Consider the following 20,121-nt stretch of genomic DNA (forward strand, 5'->3'; position numbering starts at 1 on the left):
CTACAGGTAATCAGGGTCTACTAAAACTCAATGAGCTAGAGGAATTTGATCTTGATGCATATGAGAATGCAAAAAACTACAAGGAAAAGACAAATAAGTGGCATGATGCAAGGATTGTGAATAGGGGATTCGAGTCTGGACAAAAAATGTTTCTTTATAATTCTCGTTTGAAACTCATGCCAGGTAAAGTTCGTTCCAAATGGTCTGGGCCATTTACTGTTACTGGAGTTTTTCCATTTGGTGTTGTAGAAATTCGTGGAGATTCTGGAAATCCCTTTAAGGTGAATGGACATAGACTGAAAATTTTTCTTGAAGGAATTGTGAAGCAAGAGGAGCCAGTACTCTTTTGCATGAACCGAACTAATTTCTGATGGGAGTTGTCTAGCTATAGACAATAAATTCAACACTTGCTGGGAGGCAATCCAGTGATTTATTTTATTTAGTTTCATTTTATTAGTTTTTTTTTTTGTTAGGGTAATCCTCGGTGATTTTGGCATGTGTAGAGAATATTGGACGGAAGCAAGATATTTTAATTCTGGAAAGCTTAAGCTGTTGAAATAAAATATTACAAGTATTGAGGAATTCTACGAGTCCCATAGAGCACTTCATGGATCTTAAAACAACACTGTCAGGGAAGTTTTCTCTTACTATTCTATATCAAAGTTTTATATGCTTTTCGAATGACATGACACTGAGGACAATGTAAATTTAAAGTGGGGGGAGGGGGGGTTTACTAAACAACACTTAGCATGTGCTTTATTGTGTAATCTTCGAGCATGAAATTTTTTCTGGTTATTCTTTGAGAAACCGCATTTGTGATTACATGACAGATTATTGACTTTCTATATTTTTTATCACTCAAGAGATTGAATCACGCCTAAAATTGATTGAGATGAGCTGTAGTTGTAACCGAAAGATTTGAGCACAAACTAGTTTTGTATCATGTTTTGAGACATCATCTATACTTATCACTAAAACCATCAATATTTCATTCTTAAATAATTTTCCCATTATAACTATTAGAGAAAATATATTCTCATTCTTTAAAAAGAACATCAATGGTAGTGAGTCTATCATAATAATATCTGGTTTGGGTGGGTTTATCTGTCCATTTTATTTTATTAATTTCTTCATCAGAAGAATTTTTATTATTTTCGAACTCTTCATTAAGAGTATTTAAATTGAGATCTTTAAAATTTTCTTCTAGTAATTTTTCTATATAAAAAACAGAAGACTTAAATTTAAAATCTTTTATTTCTGGAGGAGATTGAATGGAAGAAGATGCAATAGAAACAATATTAGTTTCTTCTTTAGTTTGTATATGAACATCATGTTTAATTTGATTGATAATTAAACTAATTTTATCAATGCGATCTTTAAGAGAACAATTTCTTCTCCTATTATTGTAAGATAAAAATTCGTATAATTCTGTTTTTCAGGTATCTGATTAATATGTTTAACATTTATATGTAGCATATAATTATCAAATAATTTTGAAAAAGCAATGAAATTTAAAACTTTATTATTATTTTCCACAATAAAAGATTGCTGAAGAGGATAAACATATTTTTGAATTTGTCCAGAATATAGTTTATAATTTCTTTGAAGAACAGAAATATAATCTATAATAAATGTTTTAAAAACCTAAAAAAAATGTATTAATTTATTTTAGTTTTCACAGTACTTATAAAATTATGTAACAATATATTCAAATTATTGTTCAGAGAAACTTTAAAAATACCATTCTCTAAAAAATTCCCATTTGGGTTGATAAAATTCTACACTGATCGTCGCTCTAGCACGAAATCCTTCAACAAAATTAATTTTTGATTTTATCCATTAAATAGTAAAATTCATTTCTGAAACTGTATCGATTTCCCTAACTTTTTGAAAATTACTTTGATGTATAATATTATTTTGATTAATAATTAAATCTTCTACTGTATCTTCTATAAAAAGATAGACTTCTGTTATTTGAGAAGTAGATGCTTTAGAAATTTGTGGAATATCCATCATATAATATAAAAGAAAAATAAAAGATCGAATAGATTTTGATCTAGCATATAGACAGTACTTCATTAATCTGTATAACTTATTGTAAATCTTTATTTATTATAGGATTTTCAAGAACATATAATTCTGTAAAAAAAAAAGAACATATAAAATTAAGTTATTGAGGTATAATTGAGATCTTAAAATTAAAATATAAGTAACCATTCGGGTTCGGGTGTAAAACAAAACCGGCCCAATTGATTGTTGAAATGCATGCTTTAAAACCCTAGGGTAGGGTTGTGACGGCAAGTACTGAATAATCTCATCGCTGTGAGCTACGAAAATGGTGAAGACCAAAGAAAGGTCGGTTAATGTCTCGGGGAAGCCGAAGCATTCGCTTGATGTTAACAGGAACAATAACAAAGCTAAGGATGGGAGGAGCGCCGCCACAGTGCGGCGGCTCAAGATGTACAACACGCGGCCGACGCGCAACACCAAGGGGAAAATCCTGAAGCACGATTTGCAGTCCAAGGATTTGCCTTCTACTCGGATTATGCCTGATCGCCGCTGGTTTGGTGTGTTCTATTGCCTCTATTTTAGTCATCTGTTCATTAGCCACGTGATTCTCAATAAATTTTTACTTCATTGAAGTTGAATTTGGGCTACACATGAATAGGAAGATTTGAGAGATGAATTATGGGAGAAGATCAGATTTAGGGTGGCCTCGTGGACGATTAACGTACCGATGTTTAGGACATACCATATTTCTGATTTAGTGAGGGATTGGTGTTACATTTTGTGTTGAAATATTAATTGTTATAGGTAGCTGTTGTACTTCGTGGATGGCTCATCCACTCGCATTGTAAACTTTTAACATATTAATATAATTATTATTAGTTTCCAAAAAAAAAAAAAAAATTTGGGCTACACATGGTTTGCTGCTTCCGGGAAAATCTAGGGGACAAAGTAGACGTGAAAATTTGTTTTTTGTACTTTAAAGTTAGTGGTTAGTATTTGTTCAGAAAGGAAAACGAAGGTGCTGTACAGTAGTCTTATTGTTGCATTTTCTTCATAGGCAATACCCGTGTTGTAAATCAGAAAGAGCTTGAATATTTCCGGGAGGAGCTTCAGAATCGGCTTTCGAGCAACTACAATGTCCTTTTAAAAGAAAGAAAACTGCCTATGTCCCTTCTAAATGACCATCAAAAGGTTTGGAGAGCAATACACTCATCTCCTTTATTTTTACAATGATTATCAGACATTACTATTTGTTTCCTTGCTTGAGTTTTTTGTATGCTGAATTTATCCTTCTCTTGTAAATTTGTTTTAAGCAAGCGAGAGTTCATCTTCTTGATAACGAGCCTTTTGCCGATTGTTTTGGTCCCAAGACAAAGAGGAAACGGCCAGTGTTGGTGGCATCAGATTATGAATCATTGGTCAAGAGGGCCAGTGGTTCTCAAGGTTAGTATTAGTCATGACATGTTAGGATATTTCAGGTCTTTCACTCTATCCGACTCTAAGGATATGCTTATTTCTATTGGTTATGATTTTTTTCAGCAACTCAACACATTCCTAATCATGCATGAAGTCTTCTTTACAGATACATTTGAAGAAAAACAAAGTGTTGCTGAACCTGCTGAAGCAGGTGAAGATGGATTCAGAGATCTTGTCCGACACACAATGTTTGAAAAAGGTCAAAGCAAACGCATATGGGGAGAGCTGTACAAAGTGATAGACTCTTCGGATGTTGTTGTCCAGGTAAGTAGGCAAATAACATCTTTTTTCTTATTGCTTTCTCCCAATGAATTTACTCTTCTACTAATTTTTTGCATTTTCTAAAGTGTTTCTCGTTTATGATATCAATATCCAATATTTGACCTGGATTAAATAAAAGCATGTTAACTGGTACTGGATGGTAACTGTTATCTATGTTTAAAAGAGATAATTTTTTTTGAAGCAGTGTGATGGTCCTTACTACAAATATAAAAACAGACATATATCCTTTTGATTTGTGTTTTTTCTGGTGTAATTTAGTTCTTCACTTCCGTTTTAGTACACATGCAGGTGCTATAACTCGGGTTGACTCTTGTTATATTTTCGGTCATTGGAACATTATTTTATTGGCACTTGTCACTTATTGAGTTGCTTTGGCAGGTTTTAGATGCAAGAGATCCACAAGGCACGAGGTGCTTTCATTTGGAGAAGCACCTGAATGAGCATTGCAAGCATAAACACATGATTCTGTTATTAAACAAGGTTTATACCTATTCGACCTTCGCCATTCTATTTGTCCTTAATTATTTTAGGCTCTCTATGTTTAAATACATCTCTCGTCTCAGTGTGATTTAATTCCAACTTGGGCAACAAAAGGATGGCTCAGAGTTCTGTCCAAGGATTACCCTTCTCTTGCTTTTCATGCAAGCATAAACAAATCAATGGGCAAGGTATGCCACTTATCACCTGAAGTTCCTGTTAAGAACTAATGCAGACAAACCCCGCACCACCCACCCCCAATTTTTTTTTCTCATTAATCATTCATTACCTGCCCTATCTTGACATGCAGCCCACTTGGGCAGGGCCACTTGGTTGTTGCTCGTTTGAAAGCAATATCACCTTTTAAGTATAAATAAAGTTTGTAGATGGTCCATACTTCCCCAAGGCTTGTTTGTTATCATTACTTTTTTTTATAAATGGTATGATAGGTTGGAATAGATGAAACTTTAACAAAATTATTTATGCAACGAGAGTTTTTTTATAGTTGTATATGATTTGTGGGTAATGCAAATTGATCAAATATTGTTTCAATGTTTTGGTTGGGTTTAAAGGAATGAAAGAAAAGCATTAGTCAGTCCATGCATCAAAATAACATGTGCATAATAGATTTCCGCTGAGCAATTTCATGGCAACGTCCGAATGAACCTCTATTATTCTGTTTGTGGGAGTGGTTATTTATGCAGTTTTCTGATACCATTTTAAATCTATTTACTTGAATTGAATTTTGAACTTTATCTCACTTTTAGGGTGCCCTTCTCTCAGTGTTGAGACAGTTTTCCCGTTTAAAAAGCGACAAGCAAGCTATATCTGTGGGATTTGTTGGTTACCCTAACGTCGGAAAATCATCAGTTATCAACACTCTTCGTACCAAAAATGTAACTTTTCTTTATGCTGTCTCATTTTCAAAATTGTGTATTGATTGCACTTGTATATTGTGATTTGATTTAACGACAGTTATTTGTCATTCTTTTACCCTTTGCTATAGAATCTAATTGATCATTTTTTTCTTGAGCTTTCGGAACATGTCCCTAGGACTGGGCTTATTAGAGTACACTATTTGCTAAGAGTGACAGCTTGATGGTGCCTCTATTATATATGAGTTCGGATACCAGATAGCGCATAATTTGATTTACCTGTCAGAGGAATGAGCTTAGTTTTGGAGACATTAGTTTATCACAACCTGCCTGATTATTTTTTTTCTTTAGTTTTCATTCGTTGCTTTGAATAAATCTGGCTATTTCATGGTTGAAAAGTTTTTCTGCTTTGTTTCACTCACCTAACGTTTGGCCTTTCTATCAATCTCTCATGAATGTTCGCTTGATCACATCATATTGAATATGTAATTTTTTGAGACATTTGCACAGGATACTACAAAAGTTGTGGGCCTTTTGTTTTGCTAATTCAGTTGCCATTTTCTTCATTCTTAACTGATAATGGTTTCATTTTACTTGCTTATTGGAGCGCCCATCAGTCAATGATATCTCTAATTTGATTTGCTGTTCAACTTACACGCTCCATTTGATTTAATGGAGGACTGCTTTTCTGGTTTTCGTTATGATGATGTGAACGATTATGGTATGTTTGGTTTGTGTTGGTGAGTGGTGTGATGGATCTTCTTTGTTTGTTTATACCTTTTGAATGATTAGGTTTGCAAGGTTGCACCTATTCCTGGAGAAACTAAAGTTTGGCAATACATAACACTTACAAAGAGGATCTTTCTTATTGATTGCCCTGGTGTTGTTTATCAGAACAAGGATACTGATTCGGATATGGTCTTGAAGGGTGTGGTAAGTTCAACTCTGAAAGTCATCAAATCATTTTTATGTTGGTGCTTTATTTGTAACAGACTTGACTCAAATCAACGACAAGCTGATTATATGCATGATTTCGCTTAAACAAATTAATTGGAAAAAAATCTGCTTACTGTTAAAAATCAAATTACATGGGTAAAGAGTTTCTCATCTTTTGTTTCAATTAACATGTGAATTTTGATCAATGAAGTTTGAGCCACTGGTCAACATAGATAAGATTATCGTTGTTGCTGTAACTTAACTGACTAGATTTACAATAGAACAACCGCATTAGAAAAATAGTTTCAAAAAAGCTAAGTGATCGAGTCCTATTACTTAGAAGTAATACTGTCCTTGAAGTGCATAGAAATAATAATTCCCATCATCTCTACTTCTCTCTAGTTTAGTTATAACACTCCATCTTAGTGCCCAAGGAAGGGGGACAGACTAGAGGGTGTTTGTACATTAAGACTTGACAGACAATATAAGCTTTTGAAATTAGCTATTTACTCTTCCTTTTTGCTGTCTATGGTCCTTAATCTAAAATACAAATCCTTCTGGTTTGCAGTTTAAGAGATGATTTGAGTTTTTGAAATGAACTCATTATTTTTTCCCATTTAGGTGTGTGTAGTCCATCAAATATTCAGGTCCTGCTATTTCAGTTGGATTTCATGTAGCTAAAAGTTTATTTATTCATAGTATTAGAGCTGCCAATCATGTCCAGAAACCTGACCAGGGCATGTGTGGGTCGATTGACCCCGGGCAGGCTATTTATGCAAGAATTTATTAAGGTTCGATTTTGGTTCTTAGCTCATCCATCTGATCCATTTACAACCATATATGATTAACCCTCTTAAGAAATATACAAGATGATGAACTATTGGTTTCAAGTTTTCCTAATGATTAATTATTAAGATGAAATGCTTTTTTTTTTATGCAAACACTTGGCGGACATGTTTGGCTTATTTAAGAAAACGTGCCTCTGAAAAATCGCATTGTAGAATGCGATATAATCTTGTTTTATATTTGGGAGAATATATTTTATTGACGGTATGGGCCGTGTGATGCGAGAATATGTTGAATTTGTGATGTAACATTGATTGTTGTAGGATGTAGAATTTGACATTTTAGTAACCGGTGGTAATAGTATAACTCGGTTTTTTTAAACCATATATCAGTCCCAGCAAAATATTTTGATCACACTATCAATTGAAGCAATTGTTGTTCCACGACAATCCTCCTCATAATTGAACAAACTTATAACATGGACATCAGATACTCGAACAATTATAGGATCAAGATCTCGTCGTTTTGTTAAAAAGTTATAACTGATGATTATGTTGTAACTCAATTTATTTTAGGTCGAACAATAGTCCAAACGCCACATTTCGACCTACATAATAGGGTATTGTTTGGTTTATATTCTATGAAATACAATATTTATTTCCAGTTTCATTCGAATCTTTCAATTCCAAACTCGTTGTGGCTTGTTGAAGTTAGTTGATAGATAGTCTTTTAGTTGCACCGACATCCCTCTGCATGAGCACACTTTTTGCCCCAGGCACAATTCCCTTTTATAAAATCATGTAATTTGAATTAAATGAGTTCCAGAAGATTTTATCCTTTTACAAACATGCAGTGGCTCGAATATGTCAGATCTATGTTCTATCCTTCTAATGTTTGTATACTATGACTCTTAAAAGCGTATACTCTCCATATGCCTCGTGTGTCAAATGTTGATGTCGATTCATTTTCTCCAGGTACGCGTGACAAATTTACAGGACGCCTCTGAGCATATCGGTGAAGTTCTTAAACGTGTAAAAAAGGAGCACCTTGTGAGAGCATACAAGATAAGCGACTGGTACACTCAGTTATACGCCATTGGACTAGAACAAATAGTATTTATTATTATACAAAACTTGCAAATAATATGCTTGTTTAATTATATGTCATCAGACTAGAACAACTAGTATTCATCAACAAATCATATCGAAGTTACTTTCTTTACCCTCCCTCGTAGTTTATGCTATCTTGTTCTTTAGTTCTGTAATGTGTCTGTATAGTTATTCTTTGATGAGGATGTAAGGGACAGTCATGTTGTGGGAAAGAAAAACTATGTGGGAAATTTTAAAATTTCATTAACCTCTTAAATATGAAACTCCGCACACCCTTCTTTGTTTTCAGGGAGGATGAAAATGACTTTCTTGTTCAGCTATGCAAGTCAACTGGAAAACTTCTGAAGGTAATGCCAAATTCCATATTATATTTCTCTAAAAGTTCTTGCTGGATGGCAGTCTTGTCCTCTGGGGCTTGGATGTGTACTGGGGGCATCCTTTGTGACTTTGATGTCATGCCTAGCTTGACTATGGTTCTATGACCGGTCATTGGGCTTGGTTCCGATTGAAGGTGGAATTGGAACCAAACTGCTCGAAATATGGTTTCGGTTCAGTTATGGCCAGAACCAGTTTCGATCACAGTTCAAAGAGACCGTGGTTGGGTATAGTAATGTTTAGCTATTATCAACATTCTTAAAACCATGAAGGCACAAACTTTTACCAAGGTTAAATGCTGTCTTCTTTGCCACACCGCCACTCACCGAGAATCTGAAACAGCTTAGCAAAATTGATTTACCAAGTTGCAAAAGAATATTGTTGATCAGCTTATAAACAAGTAGAAATCGCGTACAATCACCACAATATTTCTTTAACTTACCGGCATTTATCTTCTGATAGCTGTCTGGTGCTAAAGTTATCTCGTTATATAGGGCGGCGAACCCGACTACATGACGGCAGCTAAGATGGTTCTCCACGATTGGCAGAGAGGTAAAATACCATTTTTCATTCCACCTCCCAAGGAAGAAGATGATGAGCAAAAAGATGGTGAAGCGGTGAAAGACCAGGTAGCAGACGAGGACGACAAGACGAGTGCTGCTAGAAGAGCTATAGCAGATGTTATTGCATCTCAGCAGATGCAAGACATTCCAGTTCAAAAAGATCTTTTCAGTGAGAAGGAATTGATGGGTGAGACGTTACAGTAGCTTCCACCCTTCCTTTTAGTGTTATGGCCTTCGATGTTAGTGTTGTATTCTTTTCAAAAAATGAATGGGAAAACACAATTTTGCCGCAAAGTTTTTAGCCTGATGCTTTTGGGTATGATAGTTATTTTTACAAATTTAATTTATTGTATTTTGTGATCAGATCAAGATTAAAGTAACATTTTTAATGACACAATATTATGGTTATGACGTGAAAACAATTTCGTAAACGTGTATGCCACATTTTCTACTATGAAAATACGTGTCGTAAAATCGATCTTTGATTTTTTATGAGTAAAATTTTAGATGAGAGAGAGAATTGCATCTATCCGCGTGATTAGATTAAGACTATGTTTGATTTTGATGATAAAATAATAAAATGATTAAGAGAGAAATGATAAAAAGAATGATAGAAATAGATAATGATAAAATAATATTATGTTTGGTATGATTGTTATGAATGAGATAAATAATAATCTTTTGATGAATTGACAAAATTGTTTTCAATTTTGTGGCGGCTGGCCGACCACTAGCCACCGATCGTCGCCACAAAATTGAAAGGGCAATTTTGTCAATTCATCAAGGTCGGAAGCGGCGACGGCGACGACGACGGCGGTCTGGCTATCGGCCGGCGGTCGGTCGACAGGAGGAGGCGGCGGCGGCGGCCGGTCGGCGGTGGAGAGAAGTGGTGGTGAGTTTGGTTTTAGGAGAAGGGTAAAATTGGAAAAATATGATGAATTAAGAGTGATAAATAATCCTAAGAGACAGACTTAGTTCCATACAAAACGCACCGTAATAATCCATTTAGAATATAAAAATATCTTAGTAAAATAATAATTTTAAAAAGGGGAAGACGAAATTAATAATTAATCTTAAATTTATTTTATATATATATCAGTCCATTGAAAACAATTAATTTTTGATACGATAGAGTTAGTGCTTGTCAGAATTTGAGGGGTTGGGTGGTACCGTGAGCTTAGAAAAATAATTAACATATATTTTCAACGATGTTATATAAGGATGATATTTAGATAATTGATTTGATGGTAATATTATTTTTATATAATAGTCTCCCTATCAGATAAATATGGGTGTTTAATTGAAATAAGAGATAATTTAGTTGTGTATTTTTCTATTATTAAATTATAAAACTTATATAAATTCATATATAATTTTATTTTTAGTATTTGTATGAATATTTTCGAAGAAACACTATTTAGATTTTATATTGATGTTTTCGAAATAACACAAATTTTAGTTTTTATGTTAATGCTAATGAAGTAACACAATATTTACCGATCCTCTCGAAACAACACAAATTTTAGGTTTATATTGATGCTCATAAAGAAACACATCATTTAGTTTTATGTTATTGTTCCTGAATTAGCACAACATGATTTTATGTTGATAGTTTTGACAGATCTATAAATAAAATATAAATGTTTAAGATTTATTAATATTCCAGAAGAATATGCATCAAAGATCTAAGGTTTATCAATTAATAACTATAGCAACACATCAAGTTTATTTATACTTCCATGTTTATTTATATTTTATTTGAACAAATCGTGACTAGATCTATTCTTTAGATAAATTAAATAATCATTTACTATAACAGATTTATGAAAGTTCAAAAAAATAAAAAAAATTACATAGTAAAATCTTGACTAGATCTTGATTGCCCTTGCATATTTTGTTATGTCATTTAACCTATTTTTTTTTTTTACCAATAATAATACATTTGTATTCTATAAATACGATTATTCTAGTTATATATTATTTGTTTTTTTCTTTATAGCAGTTGCTGTGACAAATATCATCAAACTTGATTTTGAAGCATTTGATTTAGGATGCTGAAATTCATCTCGTCTTTAAGAATTTAGGAGATATAATAAAAAGAAGGAAACAAAGAATCTCTGCAAGATCGCACAAAAGCACCTATTTTTATTCGTCACCATCTCGATGATGGATTAAAAGTTGAGCATCTCACCGTGAAAGAGCCACAATAAATTTGGAAAAAATTGAAATAAAGGGTTGACCATTAGATGAATTGTAGTTATCCCAAAAACCCATTATGAATGAATCCATATTTGCCTTCAAGATTTCAAATCTGTAAGCGATTATAACTTTGCAATATTCGAGATCAGTTCCAAGCTCAAACTTTTTGGAGACGATTATACCGATCAAGATTTTCTTGAAAAAACTTTATCCACTTTGCAGTCAAATGTATTCCTGCAACAACAATATCGTGAGCATGGACTCAAAAAAAAAAGATCTCTACCAAAATTCGATCAAAGGAAAAGAAAAAATAGAGACAAATTTGGTTGATGATGTTGGTTTGATTGATATAACTCACTTGGATGTTATTTTTATTTCTTTGCTAATACATGTGTGAATATTGATAACTTGATTGGTGGTGAAGTGATAGGAAAAATTGAATAATTTAATGTTGATTCTAATGTTTTTTTTCAAAGTTCAGTTTACATTTAAGTTGTTCTTGATGCTGTCAAGAAAGAATGGAAAAATGGCCATTTGATTTAGTGTCTTTTCAAAGTTCAATATTTTTTCGATTATAGTCGAAGTTATTTCTTTTGAGCTTTGTTTAATAAAGTGTTTCATTTACAAACCTATCTTGGAATTATGACTTGTTAAAATTTTATATCTATTTTTTAGATCGATAATGAAATATCAAGATGAATATCTAACTGATAGTGATACAACACATACTATCCTTAAAAGAAAATGTATTTCTTAGAATTAAAATTTCTTGAAAATAATGTTACAATAATATTAGGTACATAAAAAATTATTGAAGACACACTATATATTAGCAAATCTAATAGAAATTCACACAGCTTTAAAGATACCCGTCGTAATAGATATCATATCGAAATATTGAATGAAAACAATGTTAAACACCTTTGAATTGCATCTATTATATCTGGCCATAAGCAAATAAAAGAAAAATTACGTGGAATTCTTTCTGGGATGTACTACATGATAATAAAAGTAGTGAAGGCAAACATTGTTACAAATTAGACATTTGTTGACAAGAAAAGTTTCATATTATAACACGACCGACTTGGTCATCCTGAGACATCAATGATGTCAAAAATAATAAATCATTCATGTGGATATCATTTAAAGAACCAGGATATTCTTTTGCATGATGATTTTCCATGTGTAGGTTGTTCACAAGACAAATTAATTATGAAACCTTCACCTACTAAGGTTGATATTGAAATTCCAACCTTTTTGGAGAGAATTCATGGAGATATTTGTATGTCTATACACCCACCATGTGGATCATGTCAATACTTCACGGTATTGATTGATGCATCAACTAGGTAGTGACATTTTCATCTCAATATACTTTTTGCTAAACTATTAGGTAAATTTTTAAATTACGAGCTCAATTTCCTGATTACTCAATCAAAGCAATCCGTCTTGATCGAGCTCATTAAGTATTTAATTTAATTAATGGACCATAAGCTATATATGTGTATTAGGCTTAGAGTTTTTTTTAGTTCATTCACAATTTTTGAAAACCCTAGCCTCCACCCCATAGTGAGTTTTTCGAAAATCACAACACTTTTCTCTCCAAAAATTCGGCAACTTCTCTTTGGAGAAAATATTGAGCCGTCTCTCAAAAATTGATCTCCAACGCAAAATTTCTCTCAATTTTCTAGTGCAAATTGGAAGAGGAACAGATCATCTAGTCTTGGACCTGATTAGAAGAAAAAGAAAGGAGTCTCTTGAAGAAAGTTCCTAGGGATTCATCAAGAGCTAGATCCGTAATATCAGATCAGTTGGAGCCAAGTGATTAAATCACCAAAGGTATAAAATTCTTATGACCTTGAATGTTGATTCATTAAACCATACAAGTGCCCAAAAATAAACATAGTTTGATTGTCAAAATAAAATAAAATTTTTAAACTTCCGCTGCGTTTGGGGCACGAGAAAATCGAGATCCCACAAAACTAACACATCCCTCTCCCTTCTCGCTATACATCCAAGGGTCTAGCTTCTCCTTCGACCAAACACCCATGACTCATCTCTACCATCTTACTAGACTCTACAAGGTCTGAAACCCAGCTTGGTTCGAACCCATACATCACAACAGCCCCAACTCTATCTATCTTGCCATACCGAGCAAAAACCAAGACACCACCTCTCGATCTCTCCTCCTACCGCAACACCGAACCATTTTCACTCCGAGGCTCCATCGTGACACCAACATCAGACCCTGTACAGCCCCAAACCGCATCCCCTTGCACCCCAATTCATAAAAACGTGAGTAGCAAAGCATGGAATGCAAAGATACATGCAAAAAACCGAAAACAAACCATGCTCATGCTTGGATCGATAGTTTCACGAACAAATAAAGACATAACAACATGCATATATCGTTTATGATGCATAAAGAATGATACAAATGTGTGCCTTATGAGTTTGAAGATAAAAAACGAGAGGAGAGATGCGTTGGAGAGAATTCGATGGAAGAACAAGCTAAGTCGTGGCCTTCAGCTGATTTTTTTTCTCTGAAACCGTGGGAATTCTGAAAGGAGAGGGACATATATCGGCTGTGGGGGTTACGGGAGATTAAGGGATTTTATTAGGCTTAAATGAGATTGCAATTAAAAAGGTTAATGGGCTCTAACCTTGATAATTAAAGGTTTAAAAGAATATTTAAGCCCGATGAGCTTAAAATTTGACCCGCTAAATTCAAATACACTCCTGAAAAAATATTTCGTGTTGAAAAGTTCTTGAAAATAGTAGCCGAACCCTCAAGACGTCCCCCGATTAGATAAAATTTGCGTACCGTTAAAAATAAAACCTCGCGGGTAAAAATTATCCAATAAGGCCTATTTTTGAAAAATATATTTAAAACATCTTATATTAATTAATAAAAATTAATCTTGTAATAAAAATAATTTTCTTGATAAATCTTCGGTCTCCGTTCCTCGTTCGAGCGCGAAATGCAACTTAAAAATCTTTAATGCATGAACCTTTAAAATTTCATGAAATAAATTTTATCATGCATGAATTATGCATAAAATGCATAAAAATAATTAAACACATAATTAAATAAATTAACATGCATTTTATGCTTTAAAAAAATTTAATAAAATACCAAAGAAATTTAATAATTTGCATGCATGTGGTTCACGTGAACTTTTTGATTTTAGGACGTTACAATCTCTCCCCCCCCTTAAATTGAAATTCGTCCCCGAAATTCGCTTATCCTTGATAATCACAAAATTTAGACTTAGTTCAAGTATCCCAATGGTCAATGCTTCCGCGACGCTACTCTGATAAAATAATAAATCTTAGGATGTCCTTATGTCTCCTCAATCCTAATAACTTTACCCTCGTTTGCGGAACTCAACTTATAACGACCCATGGTAACCTAGTTTCATTTTTTCTATAACCTCAAATTTCTACTTTTCTTAAACTTCCCAATATTAGAAATGGCAGGTCTGAATTTTATTGCGCCTTACTTTTCTTATACTGTACCCGTAATGTTCATTGATCTATTACATTTGTATTATGCGGTTCACCCTAAGAATATTTAGCACCAAAATTTACTGATCGACTTCTATCTTTCGTAACTTACTATTTACATGTATATCCCGTATGTAAAATTGTTGCAAATCTTAAACCTCGAATAACGTTAATCCATAGAACCCAATTATATATGCAATAATGATCTTCTAACTAATTAGTAAAACACTTCTCACATCAGTTGCATGCTTAAATAATTCCCTTCCCAATTACAATATAGTTGAGGTCTAAGACTCTTAGACTTTCCTCCTTGAAACGAATGTCGCATTCTTACGTATCCATACTGCTTAATTATTATTAGTGTATGAAACTTAATAAGTTATCCCATGGTAGTATTAGACTAACTTTAATAAATCAACTTCACTTATAATCCATAGAGTTCTAGAATTCTCATATCAAGCTTTTAGATTTCTTACTTGATAAAAATCTTAATATTCATTCATTGATAACTTATATTGAACACAATTAATTCCATTTTGTTTTTATTTCACCCAAAAATTCCATATGAACAAATATCACATAAATTTGAAATTCAAACTTACCTAATCCAAATAGCCTTGGATAACATAATTCCAATACACATATCCGCTTAGCCCCAAGTTTCTTAATGACTTTCAAAATTCCTCAAGACAAGGTGTCTACCTCACCTCTTACACGTGTCTATCAAATATCTTAACCAACAATCACATCCAACTTTCGAAAAAGTTAAATTGCAACAAATGTATAATTTTAACTCTTAAGATCACGATTAAAAATTATGCTACATCAAACTTAAGTTCATAAAATTTTTTTAGCTCCATGTCTACTCTTATAACTTAACTAACTGATCAACTTCACTTTAAATTGTCATCACTTTAAATTCTTAAGTTGCCACAACATTATTTCACTAACACTTAAATTTTCAAGCCCAAGATTTATTGATCCTACAATGTCCTTGATTACTATTTCTTATAACATTATAACCCAGATATCTCAAGGTTCCAAATATCCCTTGAAATCTAAATCATCAAAAATTTCGGTAATTTAAACATTCACTTCTCACTTACTGCTAAACAAATCCCTCAAATTTCAAATTGCAAAATTAGTTCTTACTTTCCTCGAATATTATCCGATTTATCCTTAATCTCAAGAATCCAACAATTATTCACAAGTTCTTAGTGTTCCTAATCCCACCTTATAGGTTTCTCGTACATATATTTCAAAAAATTTAAATTTATTAAACCTAAATCAATTCTTATAACCTCGAAAAATTATTGATTTACCGAAAGTGTTCCTCAAAGTTGAATTAAATCCTCAAAATTTGGTAAATGCAAAAATAGTCTCTTAGAATTGTATTGTTGCACTTAGGTCCTCAAATTATTGATTAATACAGTTAGGTCCTTTGTTGGGTGCAATAATTGTCCTTGCTTGGTAGAGCGATCGAACCATGGTGCTTGTGCTGCTGTGCGGTTTAAAAGATTTGAGTTGCACCATTACCACTAGCTATAGCTTTTGGTAAAGCGGTAAGCACTCGGTCCTACAATTGGTATCAGAGCCAAGGTCATGGGTTCGATTCCCATTGATTGCAAGGAGTGCAATTATTGGGAGGGAGATTGTTAGGTGCAATAATTGTCCTTGCTTGGTAGAGCGATCGAACCATGGTGCTTGTGCTGCTGTGCGGTTTAAAAGATTTGAGTTGCACCATTACCACTAGCTATAGCTTTTGGTAAAGCGGTAAGCACTCGGTCCTACATCCTTAAAATTATCAATTCATGCAATTCAACCCTTAAATCCCACTAGGTAGAGCATGCATCCTAAATAATTTCTACAATTTTATAATTCCAAAATCGTCGTAGTCTTCGAATCATTATTCCTTACGTCGAGTCCTCAAAATTAACTCAACTAGCCACCACGAATCGTCAGTAATTTCTTAGAAAATCTACAAGTCCCAAAAGCATTCATAATTTTCAAGTTTAACTTATTACCCACGAGTAGAACATCAGTACTACTACCCGAAATTAATATAGTCAAATAATTTCCAACCTCTCCTAATGCCCAATAGCAAAATCCTTATTCATGTCCAATTCCACCACAAAGCCAGCATGCATGAAAATCATATAATTTCTCATTTGATGTCGTAACATGTATAAAAATTTTAAAGCACCTAATATCAAAACATAACAACAGATAAACATGTTCCGTAAAACGTATATCATGTAAACATGCAGGTGATAGCATTAAAAGATTTAAAACATGTAAAATCATACAACTTACAGACTCGAGGCTTGATGACTGAGCGACAGAAGCTGGCGGTGGCACAACCCTATACAGGTTCCTTGCTCTGATACCAACTGAAGCGTCTCGCTCATTTTAAAATTCTACTGGAAATTTTTTTCTAAAAGCTCGCATTTTCGAAATAACATTTAAATGTTTCGCATGCATGCGATGTACAGAAAAATATAACATTTAAAAATGATCTTAAATATTTGACAGTAAAAATAGTGCAATTTAAAATAACCAAACTCATCATAAAATCATACGTAAACATGAACTGTCAAAATCTTAAAAATCATCAACATAGGAAAATATTCATCTCCACTTAATCTCATAAATCATAATGCTGAAAATATGCGGTTCTCGGGTCGTGTCACCGCACCAGGTCTGCCTACTCAGAGTTCGGAAACTCCAGTCCCCTCATCATTAAGCTCACATGCATCACACACGCCTAGTGAGTCTAAAGACTCAACACACCTGCACCATTAATAGCAAATAAATATATATAGCACACAGCAGTGAAAAATACTATACTCGACATACCTTTCATGAATTTTTAAAACGTAACATAAACATCTCGTGTAAAATCATGACATGTAAAAACTGCTCATCTTTAATCATCGTTCATCATTCATCATTCATCGTTTATCGTTCATTATTTATCATTAATCATTCATCGTTCATCATTTATCATTCATCGTTCATCATTCATCATTTATCATTGGCGAAGTCAGTTCACTAGAGATGACTATAATACATCATTCATCATTTATGATGGATCCATCAAACATAGAACCGCGGTACCTGGCGTTTGTCGGACATCAATGACAGGATCACCCATCCACTGTTGTTATGAAAATATTATTCCCAAGAATTTTGGTGTGTGACAAAAACAAATATTCAACTGCGGTTCGTATATCAGATATGCAACAGTTCAACCGCTCAGCTGACTGATCAAAGCTCAAAGCAGTTTCAACCGCTCACTTCAGACCGTTATCAGAATCGGTCATTAAAGAGAACTAGTTATTTCTCAAAGACATTCTCTGATCGGCTTAAATACATTCAAGTATTACGCCGCTTTGAAGTCAACAAATTCTTACATCAATTCTTACACCGCTTTGAAGATCTCAAAGCGCTCAAAAAGATTCATACATTCTCTTCGCTCTATTAGCACGCCTTGAACAGAATTACATTCGATCATCTAAGGATCATTTTTGTGCTACTCAAACAAAATCACTTTTACATATCAGTAACCTGTTGGTTATTTGATTAAGTCGTGGTATCTGGTGAACTAAGTGTTCTTAATATCCATAAGTGTAAAGTGATCACTAAGAGTTCCAATACATGCAGTGTGATAAGTCCTGGTTGGAGTGGGCTGTTGCAAATATTTTGTAAAGTCAAAATCTTTTAGTGGAATCCTTCCTGAAAGAGGAAGAAGGGGTGACGTAGGAGTATTCAATCTCTGAACATCCATAAAAATTCTATGTCATTTACCCGCATTTTGTTGTCAAGTTTGCTATAGAGTGTGAACTGTCATCCGAGAACTGTGAATCGTTTTCCGCACTTATTAGTGGTTCACGTTTTCGACCGTTTGAGAAAGAATCTTTCAACCGCCTAAAAAACGGTTGAAAACAAATTTCAAAACAAGAAAATTTGAAAGAGTTCATTCACCCCCCTCTAAACTCTTTCCCGATCCTAACAAGTGGTATCAGAGCGGGGTTTCTCTCAAACACTAATATCTTTTGAACACTTATGACATCTTTCAATAAAATTCCCATGTTCTCTAAAGAAGATTATGATGATTGGAAAATTCGTATGCAGGCACATCTAGCAGCCCAAGATGATGATATGTGGTACATTATTACTGATGGGCTGATGAAAATCCTGAAAGTAAACACAACTGCTGCTAAAATCGAAGGTGCTCCTCAGATGGTAGAAAAGCACAGATCCGAATGGACTGCTGAGGAGAAGAAGAAAGCAAATCTGGATAACGTTGCAAAAGATATCCTCTACAAAACCTTGGACAAAAATATGTTTTCCAAGATCAAGACGTGCACTACTGCCAAGGAAATATGGGAGAAGCTTACTCAAATATGTAAAGGCAATGATCAAATGAAAGAAAACAAGTTGACGGTAGCTATTCAAAAGTTTGACAATGCAAAAATGAAGCCAGGAGAAACTCTAGTAGAATTCGACGAACGGTTCAGTGGCATCATTATCAAACTCACTTCATTAGGTAAAGATTATTCTAACCGAGAAATTGCTCTAAAGGTTATGCGAGCTCTTCCCAGAGAATGGGACGTGAAGACTATTGCAATGCGAGAATCCAAAGATTTGAACAAACTGGAACTTCACGATCTCTTTGATGACCTTAAAGCATATGAGTTCGAGCTTGGTATATGAACTGAATAAGATCCACCCACCTCTCAGCAGACAAAGGCACTGCCAGCTACTATAGTGACTCTTCTGGTCAAAGAGTCCTCAAGTAAGAAATCGGCCGAGCAATTAAGCAATGAAACTATGTCTTTATTCGTTAAAAAATTCAGTAAATTCATGCGTAAGAATCAATCACAGATGAATAAACCTCACTTCAACAAGGACCGTACTGATGATGGTCAAGCTTGTTTTAACTGTGGAAAGAAAGGATACTTTATTGCAGAATGCAACATGCCAAAAAAAGATGAAAAGATATCAAGTGATAGAAGACGGTTTAAAGACAACAAAAGATACATCAAAAATAAGAATCAGCGAGTCCTAGTCGCAGAAGAAGATAAAGGCAAATGGGCTGATTCAGAATCGGAAAAATCTATTTCTGAAGAATATTCAAGTGAAAGCGAAGATGAGAAAGTAGAGTCTCTCATGGCCAAAGAAGATCAAGAATCTACTGATGAAGTGGTATTTGACTTTAACTCTGATGAATTCACACGAGAAGATCTTGTCACCGCACTTCACGACATGGTAGATGAGTTTAAGAGGCTATCACAGCAGTTCAATGAAGCCACAACAGAAAAACAAAACTTGGAAAACAAGTTAACTTTCTCTAGCTGTTCGCATCAAAAAGAGGTTAAAGGTTTGAAAGTGAAGTTAAGTTTGCTAACGGCTGAGAATGATGATCTACGAAGATTGTTCCATGCTACTTTGAAAGAAAACAAACGGTTGATTAATATAGTCAACACTTGGAACAAGTCCTCTGTTTCTCTTAACAAGATGCAT

The 20,121-nt window shown here is 33.8% G+C and overlaps 2 protein-coding genes across 2 annotated transcripts; both read left to right on the forward strand.

The window, feature by feature from the left end:
* Nucleotides 1–2,257: 2,257 nt before the first annotated feature.
* Nucleotides 2,258–9,298, forward strand: LOC140830835 (nuclear/nucleolar GTPase 2). Its single transcript, XM_073194347.1, has 11 exons — nucleotides 2,258–2,567; nucleotides 3,068–3,201; nucleotides 3,324–3,453; nucleotides 3,593–3,750; nucleotides 4,147–4,248; nucleotides 4,332–4,436; nucleotides 5,013–5,141; nucleotides 5,913–6,053; nucleotides 7,817–7,917; nucleotides 8,241–8,298; nucleotides 8,821–9,298. Exons 1-11 carry the CDS (start codon nucleotides 2,336–2,338, stop codon nucleotides 9,091–9,093), a joined length of 1,563 nt encoding a protein of 520 aa, XP_073050448.1. The 5' UTR covers nucleotides 2,258–2,335; the 3' UTR covers nucleotides 9,094–9,298.
* Nucleotides 9,299–18,756: 9,458 nt separating this feature from the next.
* LOC140830053 (uncharacterized) lies at nucleotides 18,757–19,311 on the forward strand. The gene has a single exon (XM_073193332.1). It carries the CDS (start codon nucleotides 18,757–18,759, stop codon nucleotides 19,309–19,311), a length of 555 nt encoding a protein of 184 aa, XP_073049433.1.
* Nucleotides 19,312–20,121: the final 810 nt, after the last annotated feature.

This window comes from Primulina eburnea, chromosome 4 (assembly GCF_022965805.1).
Source record: "Primulina eburnea isolate SZY01 chromosome 4, ASM2296580v1, whole genome shotgun sequence".
Classification (NCBI taxonomy): domain Eukaryota; kingdom Viridiplantae; phylum Streptophyta; class Magnoliopsida; order Lamiales; family Gesneriaceae; genus Primulina; species Primulina eburnea.

Bases quoted from the DNA above. Each gene is read 5' to 3' on its own strand.
- LOC140830835 (XM_073194347.1), top strand. From the start codon at position 2,336: ATGGTGAAGACCAAAGAAAGGTCGGTTAATGTCTCGGGGAAGCCGAAG. The intron at 3,751-4,146 runs GTAAGTAGGCAA...TTGCTTTGGCAG, and splicing joins CTTCGGATGTTGTTGTCCAG to GTTTTAGATGCAAGAGATCC. The intron at 4,249-4,331 runs GTTTATACCTAT...CTCTCGTCTCAG, and splicing joins TGATTCTGTTATTAAACAAG to TGTGATTTAATTCCAACTTG.
- LOC140830053 (XM_073193332.1), top strand. From the start codon at position 18,757: ATGTGGTACATTATTACTGATGGGCTGATGAAAATCCTGAAAGTAAAC.